General features: G+C 31.7%; 1 protein-coding gene across 3 annotated transcripts; it reads right to left on the bottom strand.

Moving 5' to 3' along the window:
• Positions 1 to 5,192: 5,192 nt before the first annotated feature.
• On the bottom strand, positions 5,193 to 20,145 carry LOC126734836 (luc7-like protein 3). 3 transcript variants are annotated; one of them, XR_007660187.1, is made up of 6 exons: positions 19,994 to 20,145; positions 19,685 to 19,864; positions 17,797 to 18,509; positions 12,990 to 13,120; positions 12,484 to 12,906; positions 5,193 to 5,412 (listed from the first exon to the last, which is right to left on the bottom strand). XR_007660187.1 is itself a non-coding variant. In XM_050438614.1 (5 exons), the coding sequence occupies exons 2-5, from the start codon at positions 19,787 to 19,789 to the stop codon at positions 12,851 to 12,853; spliced, it is 1,005 nt and encodes a 334-aa protein (XP_050294571.1). In that variant the 5' UTR covers positions 19,790 to 19,864; positions 19,994 to 20,145; the 3' UTR covers positions 5,193 to 12,850. The 3 variants fall into 3 exon arrangements, 1 of the variants encoding a protein (XP_050294571.1); XR_007660186.1 differs by having other exon boundaries at positions 12,794 to 12,906; XM_050438614.1 differs by having other exon boundaries at positions 5,193 to 12,906.
• Positions 20,146 to 21,403: the final 1,258 nt, after the last annotated feature.

The raw sequence follows: 21,403 nt of genomic DNA, 5'->3' as shown, positions 1-21,403 counted from the left end.
CAAGCTTTCAGCAACATGCATTCTTAAAGTTAAAAGAAGAGAATTTTAGCCAGCTCACAATCCTTCTTATATTCAATCCAACTTGCTGCTAATGCAAATTCTACTATATGCATTGTTACTCTTAAAGTCCATTTTATTACGAGACCTTATGAAAATTTTATAAAGACTTATTAGCCGGTCTAGAAGATCTACACCTCCCATGCAATGATTGTACTGTTTTACAATTTCTGGTCTTTTTGCTTCAATATACTTGGACGTCTGTTTATCCCATCTTTTAACAATGTCTTCCTCACCCTTTCCTACAAAGTTGCTTAAAACACAGACTTCTTGACCAGTCATTTGACTAGAACTATGCCATCATCGCTTACTATCTCCTCAGAATTTCCCCGTCCTTTTTTCTCATTTCGTTATGTGATGAAAGAGATGGTTTGAAAAACCTATTTACCAGAATAGTGCCAGCTGCAAATTTTTTTTTCTTTAATGCTTTTAGCAATAAATACGAAGAGAAATAATTATCATAATACAATTTATGACCTTCTTCTGATGAAATCCTCTCAGCAAGATGAAGGACATCTGCTGCTCCTTGACCATATGTCTTTTGGTTTTCCTTATTTATACCCGAGTTCTTACCTTGATAAAAAACAAAGTCAAAGGGCAGTTCACTTTTGCCACAAAAAACAAATACCTTTATGCCCCAGGGACAAGGCTTTCCTTTTATATACTGTTTGAATCCTAATTTTCCAGTAAATGGAATTATCTTCCAGTTTTAATTCCAACACCTTTTTCTTACTGCTTTAATTACAGGACCCACCTACAGTACAGTTTATCAGTGCAGTCGTGCAGGTTTATCAAGTTATTTACAAGATGCAAATTGGATCTGAACTGGAAAAAATCGCTCTCTACCCATATTCTCAAAAAAACTTCGACTCCTAAAACTTTCTTCCAGTAGATGCGAACTCTGGGAAATTTATGTAAATTTTCAATAATTATATGAAGACCAGAGTTCGAATTCGATGCGCTAGCATTTCTAAAAGTGCAATTTTTTTGCGCAGCATAAATATTTGTGTAAAAAGCCATGTTCTCAGAGTCCACTTTAAAAATGTAGCGTTCAAAGTATTCAATACGAAAAAGTGGCATTAAAAGTGATTCTGGTTCTACCAGGTCTTTCACTATAAGACTTATATTCCGATGATCCATATTTACTGGTGGACTATAAATTGTTTGCTTCCAAACAACTGACTTTTTTTATTCTTTCGAACAGCTAATGGTATGTTCTCATCTTCACTACTTTCATTGTTATCGCTCCGTTGTACTGCTTCATTCTCCAAGGTTTCTGCTTGTCTTGAGTTAACCACATTCCCGCCTGGGCGTAAATAGGTTTGGAAAAAACAAGGAGCCTGTACCATTTCGTCATCCTTATCTTCTGGCCAAGTTTCATCCCCAGCTTCAACATAAGTATCTTCCAAGTCGGAGAGATCACTATTTTCAATCATGTCTATAAGTTCTTGGACGTGGATGGGGTCATTCAAGATGTATCGTTTCTCTTTTTTATCCATTTTTTGGTTCTTTTTGTAAAAAAACATATTTCCTTAAAAAAAAAAAGGGATTTATAGGTTTTAAAGTACAAAAACAACTAGTACCAAATGTACATATGAGTGTACGTATGAATACAGTAACCGATACCATTTCTACATATGAATGTACAAGCTAGTTTTAGACCACATAAATACAAAAAAAAGCCAATATATCAAGTTTTAAGAAAAATTTAACAGTATATTTCTAAAAAGAATAAAGCTACCTGACTCAAAGTAAAACACTAAAAAAAGACCAAATAAATATTGATCGATGCCCGCGTGCTGCGACTTGTGAAACCTTCGAGTGAATTCTGGACGTTATTCGCGGGATACGTCACTAAATGGTGCCATGTGAATTATTATTTTTAAAGGTATTGTATACATGGAGATGTACAACAGGTCTGCGGTAGTTTTAAATGTAGATAAGGGAAATAAAAAAATAAGTCCATGTATATAAAAATGTGCACCAGGTCTGATGGGGTTTAGAGCACCGGTGAACAACAAAAACAGGCTAATAATGAAGCCTTGAGGCTTTCCAGATGAAACCTGAATAGTTTTAAAAAGAAAAGTACCAATCAGTCTACAACAGACAGCTTTTGAACCAGGAACCATCAATACCAATCATTGTTAGTGTATGCAACAAAATATTGTGAAGTATTCTGTCAAACATCTTGGAGAAATCAGTGTATACAGGGTTTTTTTTAATATTCATATAGAGGAGTTCCCGAGGATGGACTTGAGGGTAAAAACTGAGGGTATTTTGTGACTTAACTAAGTCACAATTCATTCACGAAGTATGCAAGCAATGATGTGGAGCTTTCAGGGATGGTTCATGTAGATTGGGCAGAAATCCGACGATGGTGTGACTTCAACAGTTTGTTGCTGAATGTTTCGTAGGAGAATACGTGGTGGGAATTTTATTGCTCCCTGGTTAGGCAGTAATTTGATAAATAGGCAGAGTATAGTGGCAGGCTTTTGGGATTACACATTAGAAACGACCTACACGCACACATAATTAACCTCTCCAAGAAGCATGCCTCAGCTTGAAGCACAGACTGCTTACTTTGCTTTAGTTGATTTTCAATTTGACTATGATGTCGTTCTCTAGGATGTTTGCCAAAAATTTGTTTCACATGCTGCTTGTTTTGCAAAAGAGGTATTTGGCTGCGGCCAAGGGAATTGCCACTGTTTTTCTTTTTTAATTTTAACTCTGCCTTTAATGATAATTTTAGAATATCTGTGTTTAACTCATAAACATAAATATTTTTATTGTCCACTTCAAATCCACAGCCACACCACAGGTATACAAAGGCATATTTGGGAAATATGCCTTTACTTTATCTTGTCTGGAAGATTTTCAGTTTGGTTTCACTTCATTTCTGACTGTGATACTTATTAAAAATTGTGTTACTATTGTTGCTTAATAGTGTTTTTGTTCTTATTAGTTTCTACCAGTATATCAGCTTTATATATAACAATATTCTTAGGGTAAAGTTTTGATTTATGCATTTGTATATATGAGTGAAAAGTATTGTCCATATATAGTTTTTAAGGGTAGACAGAATTAAGCATATTTTACTTGTATTTTTCATTATATGTCTTTAATTTAGCTTTGTCAACAAAATGTAAAAATCTTACTTAATAAAGCTTTTATTGACTTGTCTTGATTCCTATAACTGAAAAACTGTTAAGTCAATTTTGTCGATTAAGGTTCAAGATGCAAATTTGACAAAATTGTATTCTTATTTCCTTAAAGACGTTTGAGTATGATTTCGGAACCACCCGAAATATTTTCATACTTTTTTCAAATTAGTAGAGGAGTTACTAAGGATGAATTTGAGGTTAAAAAGTCGTTTATGGGTACAAATACAGGGTGTCCATTTATAAACTGACACATTTTAACTGCTTATAAGCCGAGAACGAAAAATGTGTGCGATTTTCACAGAACTTCATCAATATTTTTAAAGTTTTTTTTGACAGTGTTGCCAAGTATCAAAATTTAACACCCTATACTTTTTAATTTCACATTAAAGCCTGTTAAATCCCCTTTCCGAAAATGTATAAATTGTCTTAAATTATTTTTTTTTTTAAAATTAAGTTTAAACCCTACAAAATTCAAACTTTCCAAAAAATAGAAAATCGCGTCCTTGAAAAAAGATATTTAATGTGCAAAACACTACTAGATCTTCTTAGAAATGAGCCGGATACCAATTTAATAATGTCTGATGAGGCAGCATTTCACATCAGTGGTCGAGTAAATAAGCATAACTGCCGAATTTGGGGAAATGAAAATCCTCGAGTGCATAACGAATTTGAAAGAGATTCTCCTAAGCTGAACGTTTGGTGTGCAGTATCGAAATTTAAAATTTATGGGCCATTTTTTTTTCAAGAAGCAACAGTGAATCGAAACTATTACACCGATATGTTGGAAACATTTTTTTATCCTCAACTTCAGCAGGATGGAATTTTAGACAGGGTCTACTTCCAGCAAGACGGTGCACACTTCTTCAGAGTCGCAAGGTATTCCTTAAATATTACTTTTGGAAACAGATGGATAGGGCGAGCAGATCCAATCGAGTGGGCACCTTATTCTCCCGATCTAACCAATCCAGATTTTTGTATATAAGGATATGTAAAAGACCGTTGCTACAATCCAACCCCAGGAAATTTGGATGAACTGCGCAACAACATAGTAAACGTTTTCAACCAAATTACACCGCGAATGCTACAAAACGCCTTCGGCAACCTATTTCTCCGTCTAGATTTGTGTTCCGAGCAAAATGGGGGGTCATATTCAGCAGCTAATTTATCAGTTATAAATTAAAATTAATTTCTTCAATTGTTTGTTGTTAAAATTGTTGTAAATAGTTGTAATTTAATACATAGAATAAATACTTTTTATAGACATACCATTTCCGAGATTAAATCCGGAGTTTGCAGCAGTTACCTACCATTTCCTTAATTATAAAATGAGAAACAAACTTTAAACACGGTGTCTGCGAAAGATTGGGAAATCTCGAAACTGGAGATACTACAGACCAAAATATGTGAATTGACCCAAATATACCTTAGACAAAAGCAAAGACTGCATGCATTTTGTTAAAATTTCAAATACCAGTTTGATTGTCCTATAAAAAGAAAAAATATGTTGAAATTATTTGCGCAAATTATTTAATTATGATCATTCTAAAGCGATACATAGGCAATTACCAGAAAATGTTCATCAATCACCGAATATGTATTCTAGGAAAATTTTCAAAAAGGTGTCATTTACTAAAATTGGCTCTGTAAAAAAAAAACAATGAATTTAAGGATTTAAGGCAATTTATACATTTTCGGAAAGGGGATTTAACAGGCTTTAATGTGAAATTAAAAAGTATAGGGTGTTAAATTTTGAAACTTGGCAACACTGTCAAAAAAAACTTTAAAAATATTGATGAAGTTCTGTGAAAACCGCACATTGTTTTCATTCTTCGTTCTCGACTTATGACCAGTTAAAATGTGTCAGTTTATAAATGGACACCCTTATATACAAACATTTGGGTACTTTTAGTTGGGTCATCTCTATACTAAACCCCACTATATTTTACCATTAATAACAAGAAGAAACTCCAAATGCCCACTGAAAAAATCTATTTCTTTTAAAAATTAACATTACATTACACAATTAAAAGTAAATAATTAATATAATAATTACAATTATTATTATTAAAAATTACTAACTAAGTCACCTGCTTTGCTGCAACAGACAGAGGGGATATCTCTCTTGGAAATAACATAAATAATTATCTTCAGAAGATCCTGGAATCAGCTTCAAGGTCCTTTTATTGGCCCAAAGCTGCAAAGAGTAGGACCCAGAATTAAAAAACATTTTAAAGGGGTGTTTTAATATTCTATTGGAAAAAAACACTTTCGAAGCCCTTGTTAGGTATTAAAAACCCCAATAAATATTTTTTTATTGCAAAATTAAAAAATTCCTTTTTTAAGGTAAACAGCACGACTAGCACCCATAAAACTTTATGTAAAAACAAATATTTAATAGACCATTTAAAAAACATAATTGTATCCAGCAGTTTTATTGCTCGATGTCACATAAAACCAACAAAAAAAGCATTTTTGGCATTCCTGCATTATCCATGATTTAGCAATAATAATGTGAAAAGTCACCTTGACTAGGTCGTTTTGATGCTGTACTTTTAGGCTTCAAAAGTATTTTTTGTTCATTAATAAAGTGTAAACAGCTTAAGGCGAATATTTGAAAACAAACTGTTTCCAAATACAAAATGATCTAATTGTATGTGGAATATGGGGTAATAATGGCAGTCTTTAGACTAATTTACAGTAGAGAGATTTCAAAAACCATTTTCTTGATATTAATGAGAGATAGATAAATTATTTATTAAATCTATAAAAATAGCTTACAATAGCAAGTGATAGCTCTATAAAAATCACCATGTATACATTTTTTTAAACTATATAAGGCGTGGATTATGTCAGTAGTTTAAAATTAACATAGAATATAAGATAAAAGTTAAAAATTGAGGCTTTCTAGTTTTACTATCTATGCCAAGTTATTCATATTATATTTTAATAATCAAATATCATTAAAAAGAATCACAATAAAAAAATAAGAAAAAACAAAAAATTAGATTCATTCACAAAATACCTCATACACTAATAGAGATAATCATATACACTAAATCACTATAATTAAACGAGACTTTCATTTTAATTCGTCGTCATATATTGTTAGATAGAATAGAAACACTTTGTTTGCAAGTATAGTTTCAGATCCCTCTTTATCTATTTATCATATTTCTGCCTAAGGTTCTTATTCCAGACAGTTAAATTTCCTTTATCTGTTCTAATGTTGTTCTTGTACCTGGTATTATTATGTCAATGCCCTTTTAGATTTTCAAAAAAGATATTATTATTTAAAAAGATCTCTTATTTTTTTAGTTTAATGTATATTCTCTACTTCATTTCGACTTATTACAAGTCGTAACTATGTCTAGAAAGTCAGATTCACTATCAAATCTCGTATTTGAACACCCTATTAACTATTTTTCCTGGGATTTTGTGCTTGTGATTTTTTTATTAAAGACCATGTAGCTTTCCCTTTATTCTCATATTCAGCAATATATTTAAATTTAGGTTTTGTCGCCTATCTAATTACTTATTTTAAGAGACTACAGTATTTTGTATAGTATCCAGAAATCATTTGATGGAATAAATGATAATAATGATTGAATTTTTTGAACTCATTTTTTACTTGGAAATATTTGGTTAAGCGTACCGTCCAATGTACCGGTCAGGTTATTAAAAACTTTTTCGGTTTTTACAAACACACACGGCCAGCCACTTCAGAATGTAAAGCCTGTAATTTGGATTTTAAATACTTAGTACTGACTTCTTCATTTATGCTTACATTTGTATTAATACATGGTGATCAGAAAGGGCTGGTTCTAATACCTCAGTATTGCTAAAATCTATAAAATTTGCTTATACAATTATTATATATACTTATACAATTTTTTAGAAAAAAACAGATCAATACAAGATATTTTATTTAAATTCAATTTTGTCTTGTGGTACTAAATATTGTTTAATTAAAATTAACGGTAACGGTAAAGTTGTTCCCAGATTACTTCGAAAATGAATAGTAAAAATCCGAAAAAATGCCATTTTATCAAGTACATAAATCTTTTCGAATAGGCCCATTTGATACAGATAATGAATTATTTAAATCGTTTATAATTTATTTACTCAATTGGTAAGCTCAACATTGATGGTCACATCATTGCTTTTGCAAATGATACTACAGTAATCTATAAGAGCATAACATAGCAAGACCCTTCGTAAGAAGTTTAAGCATGGATTTTACACTATAAAAATCACAGGTCTACAGCAAAATTGATGTTTTTGAATCAACATCTCTTCTTAACTAATTTTGCCCTCCTAAATCCAAAACTGACCTTAGTTTTGTCCTATGACATCCTTATTTTCGACAAACTGATATCTTAATAAAATTCCTTATTAAATAAGAAAATAGTATATATAAAATTCTGCAAAAAGTTTTTTAGCATAAATATGACAAAAACCAATATTTGAAAGACATTTAATTTAAATACATTCTAATATCTGTTAACTGGCGTAAAACCGCGAGTCCGCTCTTGCAGCCGTAACTGAATTTATCAAAAACCGTAAAAACTAGTCATTGTTTCGATCAACAGTTCGAGTGAGTGTTTTGCCGTGCTCCGTAATCGTTGTGTTTTTTTTTTGAGCTATGGAAAGGAGACACTGTATTAATAAAGCAGACTATTTTTGTTATATTTGTGGTTACAAACACAGAGACAGAATATAACCTCATTTTGTGCGTAATGTATTATGCCTATTTTGGCGTGAAACTAGGAGATCAAGACAAATCTTAGGCACCACACATTGTATGTAGGGTTTGTGTAGAAGCTTTAAGGAATTGGACAAAGGGTACAAAAAAGTCATCGAGTTTCGGGTCTCCTATGGTGTAGCGTGAGCCAAAAAACCATGCTCATGATTGTTAATTTTGTTCCTTCGATTTAAAAGATTTTAATGGCAAGAATAAAAAGCACATTTTATACCCCAATCTAAATTCCGCTATTAGGACTATTGCTCATGGTCCTGATATACCTGTTCCACCTAAGGAAATTGAAAATGTGTTATCTGACTCGGAGTAGTCTGTAGTTAGCTCCACTGACGTCGACTTCACTTCTGAAACCGAAAAAAGGTCAGAACTATTTAATCAAATGAAATTAAATGATTTAATAAGAGACCTTAATATTCCCAAAGATGCCTCAGAACTTCTAGCATTCAGACTTCGTCGTGACAAGAATTTGCTGGCTCCAGGAACATCAACCAGTTTCTACAGCAATCGAGAAAAATATCTAAGCCCATATATTGTTTAAAAAGATCCTTAGTATATTGTAACAATATACTTGGAGTAGTTATAAAGCTAGGAGCTACCTCTTACGAAAAGGAAGAATGGCGACTTTTTATTGACTACAGTAAAAGAAGTCTAAAAGGTGTTTTGTTACACAATGGTAATATGCTAGCCTTTGTTCCTGTTGCTCATTATCTTCACCTGAAGGAAAATTATGAAAATTTGAAACTTCTTGATTTGAACTTTGACTTGAAAGTCCTCTGTATGCTTCTTGGGAAGCAGTCAGGATATACTAAATATCCGTGCTTTATTTGTGAATGGGACAACCGAGGACGGAACACTGGAGTCAAAAGGAGTGGCCTACAAGAGAAAACCTTACGCCGGGAAGCAAAAATATAAAGTACAATACCTTAGTTGACCACAAAAAATGGAGTGTATCGATGATAGCAGACTACTGCTGGATGCTACAACGTGATAATCCGCATAAAATTCACACTAGAAATTCTACAAAACGTCGTTTTGTAGGCGTATGGCTCATATTATTTATTTTGATTTATTTTTACACATCTTATGTGATGCATAAAAACGGATGTCAAAATTGAAATCAGCGTATCAAATTTATATAAAATCACTTATCAAATTAAAAACATCTCTCATAAAGTTATATTTTGTAGACCTGTGTTATATGTACCCTGTTATTAATAATTATTAATACAGGTTATATAATCTTGTTGAATTTTTTCAATCATATGAATTATAAATTGTCTATGAGTTTAGTTAATATAATTTATAATAGAATTATTTGTTTCCTAATAAATGTCAAACAATAACAATGAACCGTCTACCAAGATCGTCAATATTTAATTTTATTAAAGTTTGGAGCCCGATATTTCCAAAACGGTTTAATTAAAAGTAGTTAAACCATATATATTTGAAATCATAAAATTCCTTTCTTTTTAACTATGAAGTCATATAGAGGGTGTTCCATAAGAAAATACTGACCATGTGTCAAAATCTTGACATTTCTAAAAGAAAAAAAAATGTTGACATCGGATTCAAACATTTAAAGTCAAACCCCAGAAGTTTTGTATATTTTTTTTAAAACTTTTCACCTAAACCCTGTAGAGGGGGAATCAATATATTGGGAAAGACCCTGTACAAACTACTTAAGTATTATGATAATTGATAGATGCTTATCTTAAATGGGAACAACATGCCGTATATCTACAAAAAAAATGAGATTCCTCATTCATAAGTTTTATTTACTACATGAATAAAATATGAAAATATAAAATATATTGACCTATGGGATGCAATATACACAATTAACCTTTGATGATCACTTAAAATTATATTGCTAAAGTAATTCTAAGAAAGTCAGGGCTGTTTCCAACTGATCAGTTGTACTCAAATGATATGTTCAATATTCAAGCTCCATATATACTAGCTATATATTATATATATACACATTCAAAAGGGCATCTGAAGATGTTTCCCATAAGCATGAAAGACTTCACTGGTCCTAGATTATATGGAGGTATCATGCAATTAACTAATTTTCTACGAAAGTTAGTTCCAATTAATGCCGATTTCGTATTGGTCCGCAATTATCTCTAGGTATCCTGAGGAATCATTAGTGATTCAGTTAATAGTGTGACACTAATTGAGTCATACCTTCATGGTCATTGTCAATATATGGATTTTATGAACAGTGTGTCAACTGAGAGGAGCATGAATCGTGGTGTGCCACTGGGTCCTATCCTTGGCCCCCTGCTATTCCTCATATACATTAATGATCATTCTAATGTTCAACATTTAGAACATATCCTTTTTGCAGATGATATTAGTAATGTTATTAGGTATTCCGCTTCTGATCGTGTGTTGGACAAGAGAGATGATAATAATAACCACCTATCAGGCAGGCTAAGTAGAATACTTTTTATGATGAGGGCCTTAAGGGCTATTATATCCTTAAATGCGTACTTAAGAAACGTAGGCAATATGTTGTGTACCATTTTTTCGAATAGTGTTGTTGCTTTAACAATGTCTTAAGCCCTGATGAAGGCCTACGGCCGAAAGCGCTAGGCAGCAATTTTTAATTTATTATAGCATGTTTTAGTTATTAATCGAACACAGTGTACAACTGATACACTCATTATTATATCCTTGTCTACTCTTTTGTCTGCCTACCATACTTAGTTACTTTTCTGCAAATATGTGATATGCAATTTTGAACTGAGGCCATTCTAGCCATGTACAACTTTAAGGTTCTCTAAAATTTATCAATTTTAGTTTACATTGTTAATACAATCTCACAGTATATAACTTATTAAGATATACACCATTTCAATACCAGACATAGTCGAAATATTATCACAGCCTATCACAGGCTCTCTGGAAGCAGACAAAGCTCTGATTACTATTGTGTCCAATTCTTTCATGTTATTCCAATCCATATAAGAAATCTTGAAGCCAAGATATTTTTTAGGAAAATCAAATATTTGGTAAATATAATTTGGGGTCTGACTTTGTTGCCTGCATTTATCTGCTGAGTCTGTATGACAGTTTGTTTTCTTTAGGTGTTCTGTTGATGAATTGTGTTTGGTTTTTAAAGTGTAATAATTTAAATTTTTATTGTTTTATATTTATTTCTAGCCCTTGTGTAATGTAATATATATAATATACGTGATAATGTGTAATGTACTACCACTCTTTATATTATTTAACAAATCGATAACTGAATGTGAGTTTCCAAATACTTGGAAAAAAACAGTTTTCTCCTTCCAATTTTTAAGTCAGAGGAACATAGGTCGCTAACTATCCAGCGATAAAAATTAATTTTTGGACTGAGCTTAATTGTTTCGCATTGTTACGACGTGACCTAAAAATCTACTTCTTTTCTAAGAAATATGCATTTATCAATTTGGATTTTTAATTTAGCTTCTCTTAATTTTGAAAATACTAACGTCAAATATGTTCACGGAGGCTTGTACTAAAGATTCGGCTATACTGAACTATCTGAAACAACACTATAAAAAATATGGAATATTTTTAGAATGCAAAGTTGTAGAATGCAATTTTGTTCAAAAAAATATAGGAGTAACATCTGGAGTACTTCAGGGTCGTCATCTGTCACCTTTGTTGTTTAACCTTTTTAATAAGTGAAACTGTACTTTCTTGCAGTAGCCTACTATTTACAGATATAAATTTTTTTCAAAAACTTTTCAAAATAATCAAGTCAGAAGACGATGTTATATCTTTACATTCAAATACTGATATCTTTGTAGAGTGAACACGCAATAACCATTTATCTCTAAATGTTAACAGATATCACTTTATAAGCTTTTATACAGGAATTAAGAGTGTTAAATCTAGCAGTTATAACCTCAGTTTTAGATTAGATCATGTTAAGATTTTCCGCCTAATACACTAAATTTTGAAATATTTAGGCAAGAGAGAAAGTATTAGTGTGAACTTATAACCAATATCATTGATGAGAAAAATGAGTGGACTTGAAATTTTCTTTCTTTATCTCGCAATAAACCTAACATATTTTAAATTTAAAATTTACATATAAATTATGAATAGAATTAAAATACTTGATCCTTCCAGAAGCTCACTTTAAGAAGAAATGTAGTCTGTTAGACATAGAATAGAATATAGTTTACATTAAGCTTTAATTGTGTATGCCTTTTAATCCAAATCAAAGTAAATAAAACTACATCTGGTTTGCCATAACATATTCATATTGAAGTTAGTCTAAAGACTGCCATAATCAGTATAAGTTGCCTGTTAAACATGAAAAGTTTCTTACTGGTAAATCTTTGCAATTTACCAACAATTAACGATATCATACAAAGACAACTTATACACTAAAAGAAAATTATATCCAAGGGCCCCTATAAACCATTAAAAATCTATCCCAAGGTATCCACAATAAAAAAAATACCTGAAACGCTGTTAAACTAGTATTAAAACTTATGCTATAAATACCTCTTATTACAAAAGTACAAAAAAATTTGCGCGCTAACACCGTTTTCCAACCTTTTGCGGTATTGCAGGAGTGGTTCTCGCTGAAAACTTTCCAGAAGACAAAACATGGTCGATAAGTAACTATTATTTGTTGATTATAACATTATATGAAAAAATGGAAGTGTGGTCTTGTAGCTGAGCCACCATAAATAAATTAATAAATAATTAAATTGATAAATAACTAAATAAAACAAAAAAAATATCTGATCCACTAACCTGTAGCACCTGAAAGACAACCCTGATTGAGACTTTCTTAAAAAATTATACATACCTGCTTGGGGCAACTCTTACTGGTCTATTATAGATTAAATTAGTAGGTGTGCCTGTTTTAACGGCGGTGACGGTGCGAATGGTGGTGATGATGGTGGTGATGTCTGTGGCGGTCTGAAAAAAAAATGTACATAACATTAGACTCGAACAACCTTAATCAACTTTAATAGAAAAGACAATAAGTAAAATTGACATACCTTCCTTATCCGAATGGTGTCTTCTTTCCTTATCTCTGGACCTCTCACCCTGTTTTCCTTCCTCATCTCTACTGTGACCTCTATGCCTCCTTTCTTTTCCATATCTATCATCATTCCTCTTCTCTTTTTCTCTAAAATTAAAAGTTTTCTGTTTTAAATATTGACTATTTGCCAACCAAATTGTTTGTAATAAAAAATCAAATTAATCTTTAGAAATTAACCTAAACCCTTGATTATGAATGTCAGGGACATTTTGAAAACATTCTTTTACATCTTTCGGGTATTTTAAGTTTTTATTACACAGCCTTGAAACTTATCTTAAAAAACACCAAATACTAATAGAAAAACAAAACAGCTTTAGGAAAGACAAATCAACAGTTAGCCAAGAAAATTATTGCATCAATCGCAAAGCTACAATGGCAATTTTTTTGACCATTCCCAGGCCTTGAAAGTGTTGATGTGAACTTTTAGAGTCATACTTGTCAAATTGTAGGCAGTGTGTATTTGATAGCACTGGTGATGGTAGACAGTGTAATTACAGCTACAAGAAAATAAAAAATTACCCATATATGCTTCAGAGGTCAATCTACACCATCAATGATGTTACTAATGTTTATTATGACATGGTCAAGTTTGCTAATGACACAAATCTTATATGCAGCCAAAACACTGAATAGGAGTGTTCAAATTGACTGTCTGATACCGTAAAATCTCTGGAAGACCAACTGGTTTAGCATGACTAATCTTTTATTGAATGTCAATAAAATGTAAATATTGAATTTACAACAAAGACCAAATGAAAACTCTTTAGTGCAAATTGGAAGAATAAAGGTAAGAATGCAGAGGTCAGTTAACTTCCTTGGAATATTGAGGGATGAAAGATTGGAACCATGTTCATTTAGTGGCAGCAGACATGTCTGCCCTTTCAGCATATCATGTCGATCTATATACAGTCAGGGTCAGATATGAGATTATACTTTGGGAAAATTCAAGAGACTCAATGGAAGGAATTCAATTTTTATTTGGAAAAAAGAGGTGCTTAGAACTATACTCGATTTACCTTATCAGGAATCCTATAAACCATTTTACAATAATATCTTAAACTTTTGCTGTATTTATATTTGTATTTCTTGTGTACTTGATAATAAAATATTTTTTGAAAATCTAAAATGGTCTCTGCTAACATCCACATAATATCAGGTTACATAATATAATGTGTCAGAATTATAATAATAATAATTTAAATGAATGGTAAGACATTTCTGTTCAACAGTTATCAACCATTATAGAATGTATAAACTAGGTAAGTCTTGGAGGGTCTTTTTGGTATATAGTATGCTTTAGTACATAGAGTGTGATGCATTTTTTATTCTTTCCTGTAATTGAGTAACAAGCATGCTAACAAATTTTTTTTATAAGCCAAATTTTACATTTGTGAAGAGAAATGTGGTGCATCATAATATTTTGGTTGTATGGAATTTTGAAATAAACTCCCAATAAAGTTAAGGAAAAAATTTGATAAAGAGATAAAAAAGGATCTAAACTATAACTGCAAACAAAGGCTTTTTATTTTATTCAAGAGTATATGGCTACCGCTTATCTAAAGGGAACCAAGCGCCAAAACGACTAAATTAAGCAAATGGCACCAAGCGACCTGTTTATCTGTTACCCGTATTTTGCTAAATACCCATATAAAAATAATACCCGTGGCGCCATCTATGAGCAGATGAACCAAACGCCATTCAACTAAACACAGTTTCCTTGTTTATCTAAACCGATCCAAGCGACTGGTTCTGTTTAGATAATCTATAGACATCGATATGCGGCGTTTGGTTCTTCTCGTATGAGGTTAGAAACCTCAAAGTTATTATTCTGTTGTGTGGTTTATATATTATTTTGTTCAGTGTAAGTGCTGCAGTTTTTTTTGTTGGTGGTTGATGGTTTAAGAATTTTTTTATCAAAATGTTGAAAAGAAATCTTACCAGGTGTGAAAAGTTGGTGGAATTAGCCTGCAGTAGTTTTCAAGTAAGTAATAAGTAAATTTAAAAGTTTAATTAAAGAGTATTTAAATTTAATATAGTACATAGTTATTTGTAACTTTTTTATAGAAAGTTGAAGTTTTACCAGTCAATAGTATTGACATTTTGGACTACAATGACATTAGCAATAGCAGGAGTTTGAAAGAAAATATTTCACCTAACCAAACTGAGATAAGTCAAATTGCAGAGAAAAACCTAAGTAAAAAAATAATTTAGTTCTTAAGGTCGCTACATAAACACGACAGATAAAATATAATATAAAATAAAAGTAAAATATTTGTTCGTTTAGTTTCTTAATTTCACTTTTAATAATTTTTACCTTAGGTTTCGAAAACTATTAAAAATATACCATGATAATGTCTTCCTAATTTGTTTAGGAGTTTTTGGGAACTCATCCAATTTTGTCGTTATAAATGTGCAATAAAATTAGCTTTATTTAGAAAGACGATCCTATAACATTATTTTGACTATAGATTGTTGATCATAATTTTAAATTAATGCTTTCTTGTAGGAAACTAGTGATTTGTCTGCCAACAAATTTAATGTTGCTACCAATAATGATACTATTTTCAATAATACACTCTTGATAAACCAAGATGGTGTGCCAGACAAGAATTATGAGGTATCAAGTTATCTTATTAATGCAAATAACTTGGATACCTCCTATGAAAATTATTGTGGTCAATCTTCTAATGTGGCTATTCTTCAAGATACTGAAAATTACATAGACGTAAGTTTTGAAGTTTTACATTTTAAGTAGTAAGATAAAGGGTAATTAAAAGCGTAACAACTTATTTCTATTTTAATGTTCTCTTGCAGGAATCTGAAAAGATTAATGAAGCATCTGATCAAACTAATGAAGAGATTCCACAGTCTGAAAGACAGATATTACTACCTCTTCAGATTCAGAAGAGGATTACCCTTTAGCGGTAATACGCAAAAAGGAAAAACTAGTGTTAAAAAAGTGTTAAGGAAAATGGTGAAAGGAGGCCAAAGAAAGGAAGAAAGAGGAAATTTCCAGAGCAAACTTTTAAACTACGAAAAAAATTAAAGGACTCTAACTTGCCACATTATTCAGTAACAGGAAGACGAGTCGAATCAAAAACTTTTATAGATTTTGAATGCAACTGCAAAATGAAATGTCAGGAAAAAGTTGACCAACAAAAACGAGCTGAATTTTTGGAATTTACGATCTTATGATGTTCAAACAGCATTTTTAGCAGCAACAGTTCAAGTTAATGAAATACAAAGAAAACGAGTTTCTAACAGTCGTCACGTTTCAGTGAAAAGACGTTACACAAGAGTTTATAAATTAGGAAATGAGAATGTATGTCGAGAAATGTTCATTAAAACATATCAAATCTCAACAAAAAGAATTCATACTGAAGTAAAAAAATTAAATAATGATTGCATTAAACATAAAAGGGGCAAGAAATCAGGAGGTTTAAATAAAATATCCGAAATTACTAAGGATGCTGTTCTTGGTCACATAGCTATGTTCCCAACCTACATATCGCATTACACTAGGGAAAAATCAGATGCAAAGTACTTAAACCCTGATCTTTCAGTTCCAAAAATGCATTCACTATACTTGTCTGAAAATAATCCTTTTGTTAGTTTAAGTACCTACAAAAAAATATTTTATGAAAATTTCAATTTAAGAAGAAAGCCTCCAATAAAAGATACTTGCAATGTATGTGATAGCCAGCAAGTAAAACTACAAAACCAGAAAAGTGAGACTTTGAAACAAGAAATAAATCTCGAACACATATGTTGAGAAGGCTATTTCAAACAGAAAGGTATTTGAAACAGGTGAAAAGGTTGATTGGCTAAATGCTAGAATAATCAAAATCGAAAAAGAAAATCCTTATAGCATCTTTTTTCAACACTCGCACGTCGAAGTCGATTACAGGGAGCTAAAAATAGACAAAAGATCTAAAGGTATTAAACTCAAAACTTTAAATGGAGATTTTAGAGTAAAACTAAAAATATTATATCCAGAGGGAAAACCGATTTCTGAAAAAAGGAAGCGGATATCCAAAGCCTCATGACTTTAGTTCCCGAAGTGTGTAAGAACTTTTATAACACCAAACTGCAAACAGCAAATTTTGAAGAAGACTTGGAAGGATTTGGACCTGAAATTGACTTTGAAATTGAAGAAATTTAATTTTTTTTTTAATATAAATAAAAAAAGCTTTAAAACAAAAGTTTTGCTAAAGCTCTAATTAAAATTTTTGTCTATAATTGCTTTTTATTTTACCTTATAATCATAATTTCTATCATACAATATGGACAGACAGACAGACAACTATAACAGATTATTGAATTTTCAGTTTTTCAAAAAGGAACCAAAGACCAAAAATGACATTTTGGACCTTGATCCTATGAAATTTTTATAAAATTCAATAATCCTCTTTATTTTACCTCTTATATAGAATATTTTTTTTTAAACACCATTGCAAAATTTTTACAATACAATTTCCGGGATAGCTTGAAATATACAAATTGAATTTTCTCCAAACGAGGAAATGTCGCTTAGTGCTCTTAGTGCTCTTATTTTATACTTATTTTTTATCTATATGAATTAATATATGAATTTATCTATCTATTATAGTCAGTCTTAAGTAATTCAGTTATTTGATGTAAATGTAAGTTTTTTCAGGGCTTCCAGTCCTAAAGTAAAAAATATACTTTATATGTAGGACCACTTTGAATTCATTAACCATACAAATAACCCCTCACTTACATAAATTCACACTAAAACTTACCCCATTTTTTGTCTTGAGCGGCTCCTATCCCTATCCCTGCTCCTCTCTCCCTCTCTACCAAACTTCTTAGGTTCCTTAAGCTCCCTAACCAGATCAGTGATTTCTTCTAAAGCAGTTTTAAGCCTCATATAGCCCATATGCTGTTTACCCATTAAATGATCATCAATTCTCTGCTGTGCATCCCCGACAATCAAAAAAGCCCCACAAACCTCACAGACTTCCATTTGCTTCTCCTGTTCGACTGCTAGTTGTGCTGTAAGACCCAAGGTACCTAGTTCAGCTCTTTTCAATGAGTCTCTTTCTTCTTTTAATTGGTCACACAGCTTCATTAAACCCTGAGCTTGCTCTACATTTCCATCAGTACCAGCCTGTTCAGCCTCTTTTTCTAGCTCATTGATTCGCTCATTTAATACACCAATTTTTTCTGCATTTTTTTCAGCTAATTGCGGATTTGTGGAGGCCAAGACATTTTTACCGCTCAACGCCAATCTTTGTCTACCTTTAACTATTTTTCTTTCAACATCATTCAACATGGAGGTGCAGAACCTTATGAAATCTTCTTGATATTGGATTTTTTTGAAATGGGTCTTTTTTGCTTCCTCAAATAGTTTTTTGGCTTCTTCATCATGGGTTTTTAAGCAGGGCCCCAAATCAGCTCTGGTGTTGACAAAAAGATCATGAGGGCAAAACTTTACCATGAAGAATTTACAAAACTGAAATAAAATTTCAAAATTATCACTTTTCTGAGATTTTTTACATTAAAACTAGGTTAAATAAAAATGAAAACTGAAAGTGAAACCTTGTTTTAGAGTCAATAGGACCACATAAACTTCTAAGCCTTAGAATTTTCAATGTGCCCCACCATCTTTTAGAAAAAATGTTCTACATAGGTTAATAAAACTTTTTTTAAATGCTATTTCACATTTCACTACTTATTTAAATATCAAATTGCATGTATAGGTATAGTTTATATAGCCCTAAATGTGATTCTATGAGAATTGCCTTTGCCCTCCCACTAACACCAAATGGTTCTAATTTCAACAATTTTGAGAAAAACTGGGGTCTTGTCAACTTTAAGTATCTCCGATTTTGCAATATTTTAAAATTTGAGCATAAAGAGTACTTGTTTGAGCATAAGAGAGCTTAAAACAATTTATCCCAATCCAATCCAATCAAAAAAATTCTTTAATCAAAGAACATGTATGGCAAGGCTGTCACCTCGCGGCGTTATGTCAAACATCAATAAAAAAGAATAATGAAGGAAGGTGGAAGGGAATTTTGTTTTTGTTATTTATATAAAAAATTAATATTCTTTAGACTTAATTTTAAATAGAATATGCCTATATTTCATATTGTTTTTAATTAGGATTGAAATGTAAAAAGTACACAACAATAAATAATACATTATGGGTGTCTTTGGTATGTTCTTATACACGAAAATAAAGGGACTTAATTACAAGAAAAGGTAAAATCATTTTTTTTTTTATGTTATATAAACAATTTTGTCTTTTTGGTCATGTTTTATGTATAATTTCATTTAAATTTAATAATTTTTCCAAAACTACAAAATTCTTATTTGCAAAAAAATAAAAGAAGTAAAACTGGCACAATTGAACTCTGAACCCAGGCCGACCGACTCATAGTTCACTCTCATTACCATTAAACCATGAAGGGCTTGCGGAGAATGTTCAAATACGAGTTTATATCGTACATAGGTACACATGGTCATGATTTTTTTTGTTTTTATTATTTTATTAAAGAAAATGTTATTCATCCTCCAATTTTTTTTGCTTAAAATAGTCCAAAGAAGATTAGCTTACTATTTCATATTCAAAAATGTTAAAATTCGGAGATACCTAAAGTCGACTAGAACCAAAAACTGTCTTACCTCTGGGTCTTCCCAATCAGTAGTCTGTACTTTTTCATTGGGGGCCACATTTCTGTGCCTACCCATGAGTTCATCCAACAGTTGGGCAGCTGCAAACACAGCCATAGCTTATATTAGTCTTACTACTAAGAATAATATGTTAATTTGTTTGAACGGAGCTTTAGTTCGCCGATCCTGCAACTATAAAAACTCGTTAGGGCTTCGATTACGTGGGGCAACAAAATTTATAGTTGATGACATTTACAAAGAAGGGTGGAAATGTGTTGGGTGTGTACTGCAACACGAGTTCCTCTTGTAATATTTACTTACGCTGGGATAGGAAAGTCCAGTTTCAATAGTTTTTACTCCAATGTGATAAATCAATATTGAAAACTAGAAACTTGCTGATGACAAATTTTGAAAGGTCAACTAACACACTCCATGTTGTATGGAATAAATGGCGACCAACGATTCTGATTGGTTGATTTTGTTTCGTCACGTAATATCTAACCAATCAGATGGCGCGCAATCTGTCAATTTTGACATTAGACTTTTATGTCATCTCAGGAGAAAATGGCAGAAATTTTGTTTACAAACAAAGTAGATTCAGTAGTCAGGTAAAATGACTGAAACGGAAGAAAGCCAAGATTTTATAATACAAGGGGAAAACATTGAAACTGTTGAGGAGCCCAATAGTGGTAGCACCACGTTAATAATGGTACAGTTAGACATTAAAGAGGGAGACAGATTCTCAAGCTTCAAAGAATTTGACGAAAAACTCCAAAAGACACTGAGAGCGAACTATTTGAGGTACTCTAAAAGGGATAGTCGTACTCTGGAGGGAGCAAAAAGGAAATTGCGAAGAAACATTCGCTTAGAACTAGAATTTTACCAGCTGAAATATGCATGTTTTTTTGCACATAAACACCGGCCCTCGAAAACAACTGGGAAGAGATTCAGAAGATCTTTGGCCCATGAAGTTCCAGAATCATGCCCAGCTGGTTTATCTCTTAGGGTAACTGAAGACGGTCAATATTTAGAAGTTTATAATGTGGCAGAGTTGCATAATCACCCAGTAAATGAGCAAGAGTATATGAGACTCCAACCGAAAAAGAAAAGTTCTATTGATGTTATGTTAGAGGATGTAGATTTTGATTCGATATCAGAAATGGATAAAGATACTAAGTTTAAAATCGTTTTAAAAAAGTGCAGGTATATTGCAAGAATAGCTTCTGTGTCAAGCAACAGTAGAGTGCAACATATTATTAAGAATCTGGATGACTTTATTTATTATTTAAAGTACACCACTTCTCCCGAGCATATAACAGAATTGGAAAATGAGGTGAAAGAAGAAGGTAACAATAATTTTATAGAAACTCAACAGTGTGATCCTGAACATATAAAGATTGTTGTACAATCTGATGATGACCCAATGAACTAGAGTGTGAACTAAATGTAAAATACAATTATTTTTTAAATAAAAATTTGATTTAATTGTTTACAATGAAACTGTGTCTTTTTCTATATTTTTATATATCTCCTTCAGATATTCAGAAAAGAAAAAATTTAAATCACAAAACATATTCCTCCACAATTTTTTTTGGCATTGATGTTTTTTTTCTGATTTAAATCAGTTTTAGGTCATGGCATTAATAGCCAAATTTCAGCCTAGAATTGGTATAATTTTTTGAGTCTCTAGAGCTTCAGTCCTCTTCTCTTTTCTCTCGAATAAACTATAGT

This window comes from Anthonomus grandis, chromosome 1 (genome assembly GCF_022605725.1).
Source record: "Anthonomus grandis grandis chromosome 1, icAntGran1.3, whole genome shotgun sequence".
NCBI lineage: Eukaryota > Metazoa > Arthropoda > Insecta > Coleoptera > Curculionidae > Anthonomus > Anthonomus grandis.
The sequence above is the reverse complement of the archived record's forward strand: the minus strand, read 5'-3'. Positions and strand labels throughout refer to the sequence as shown.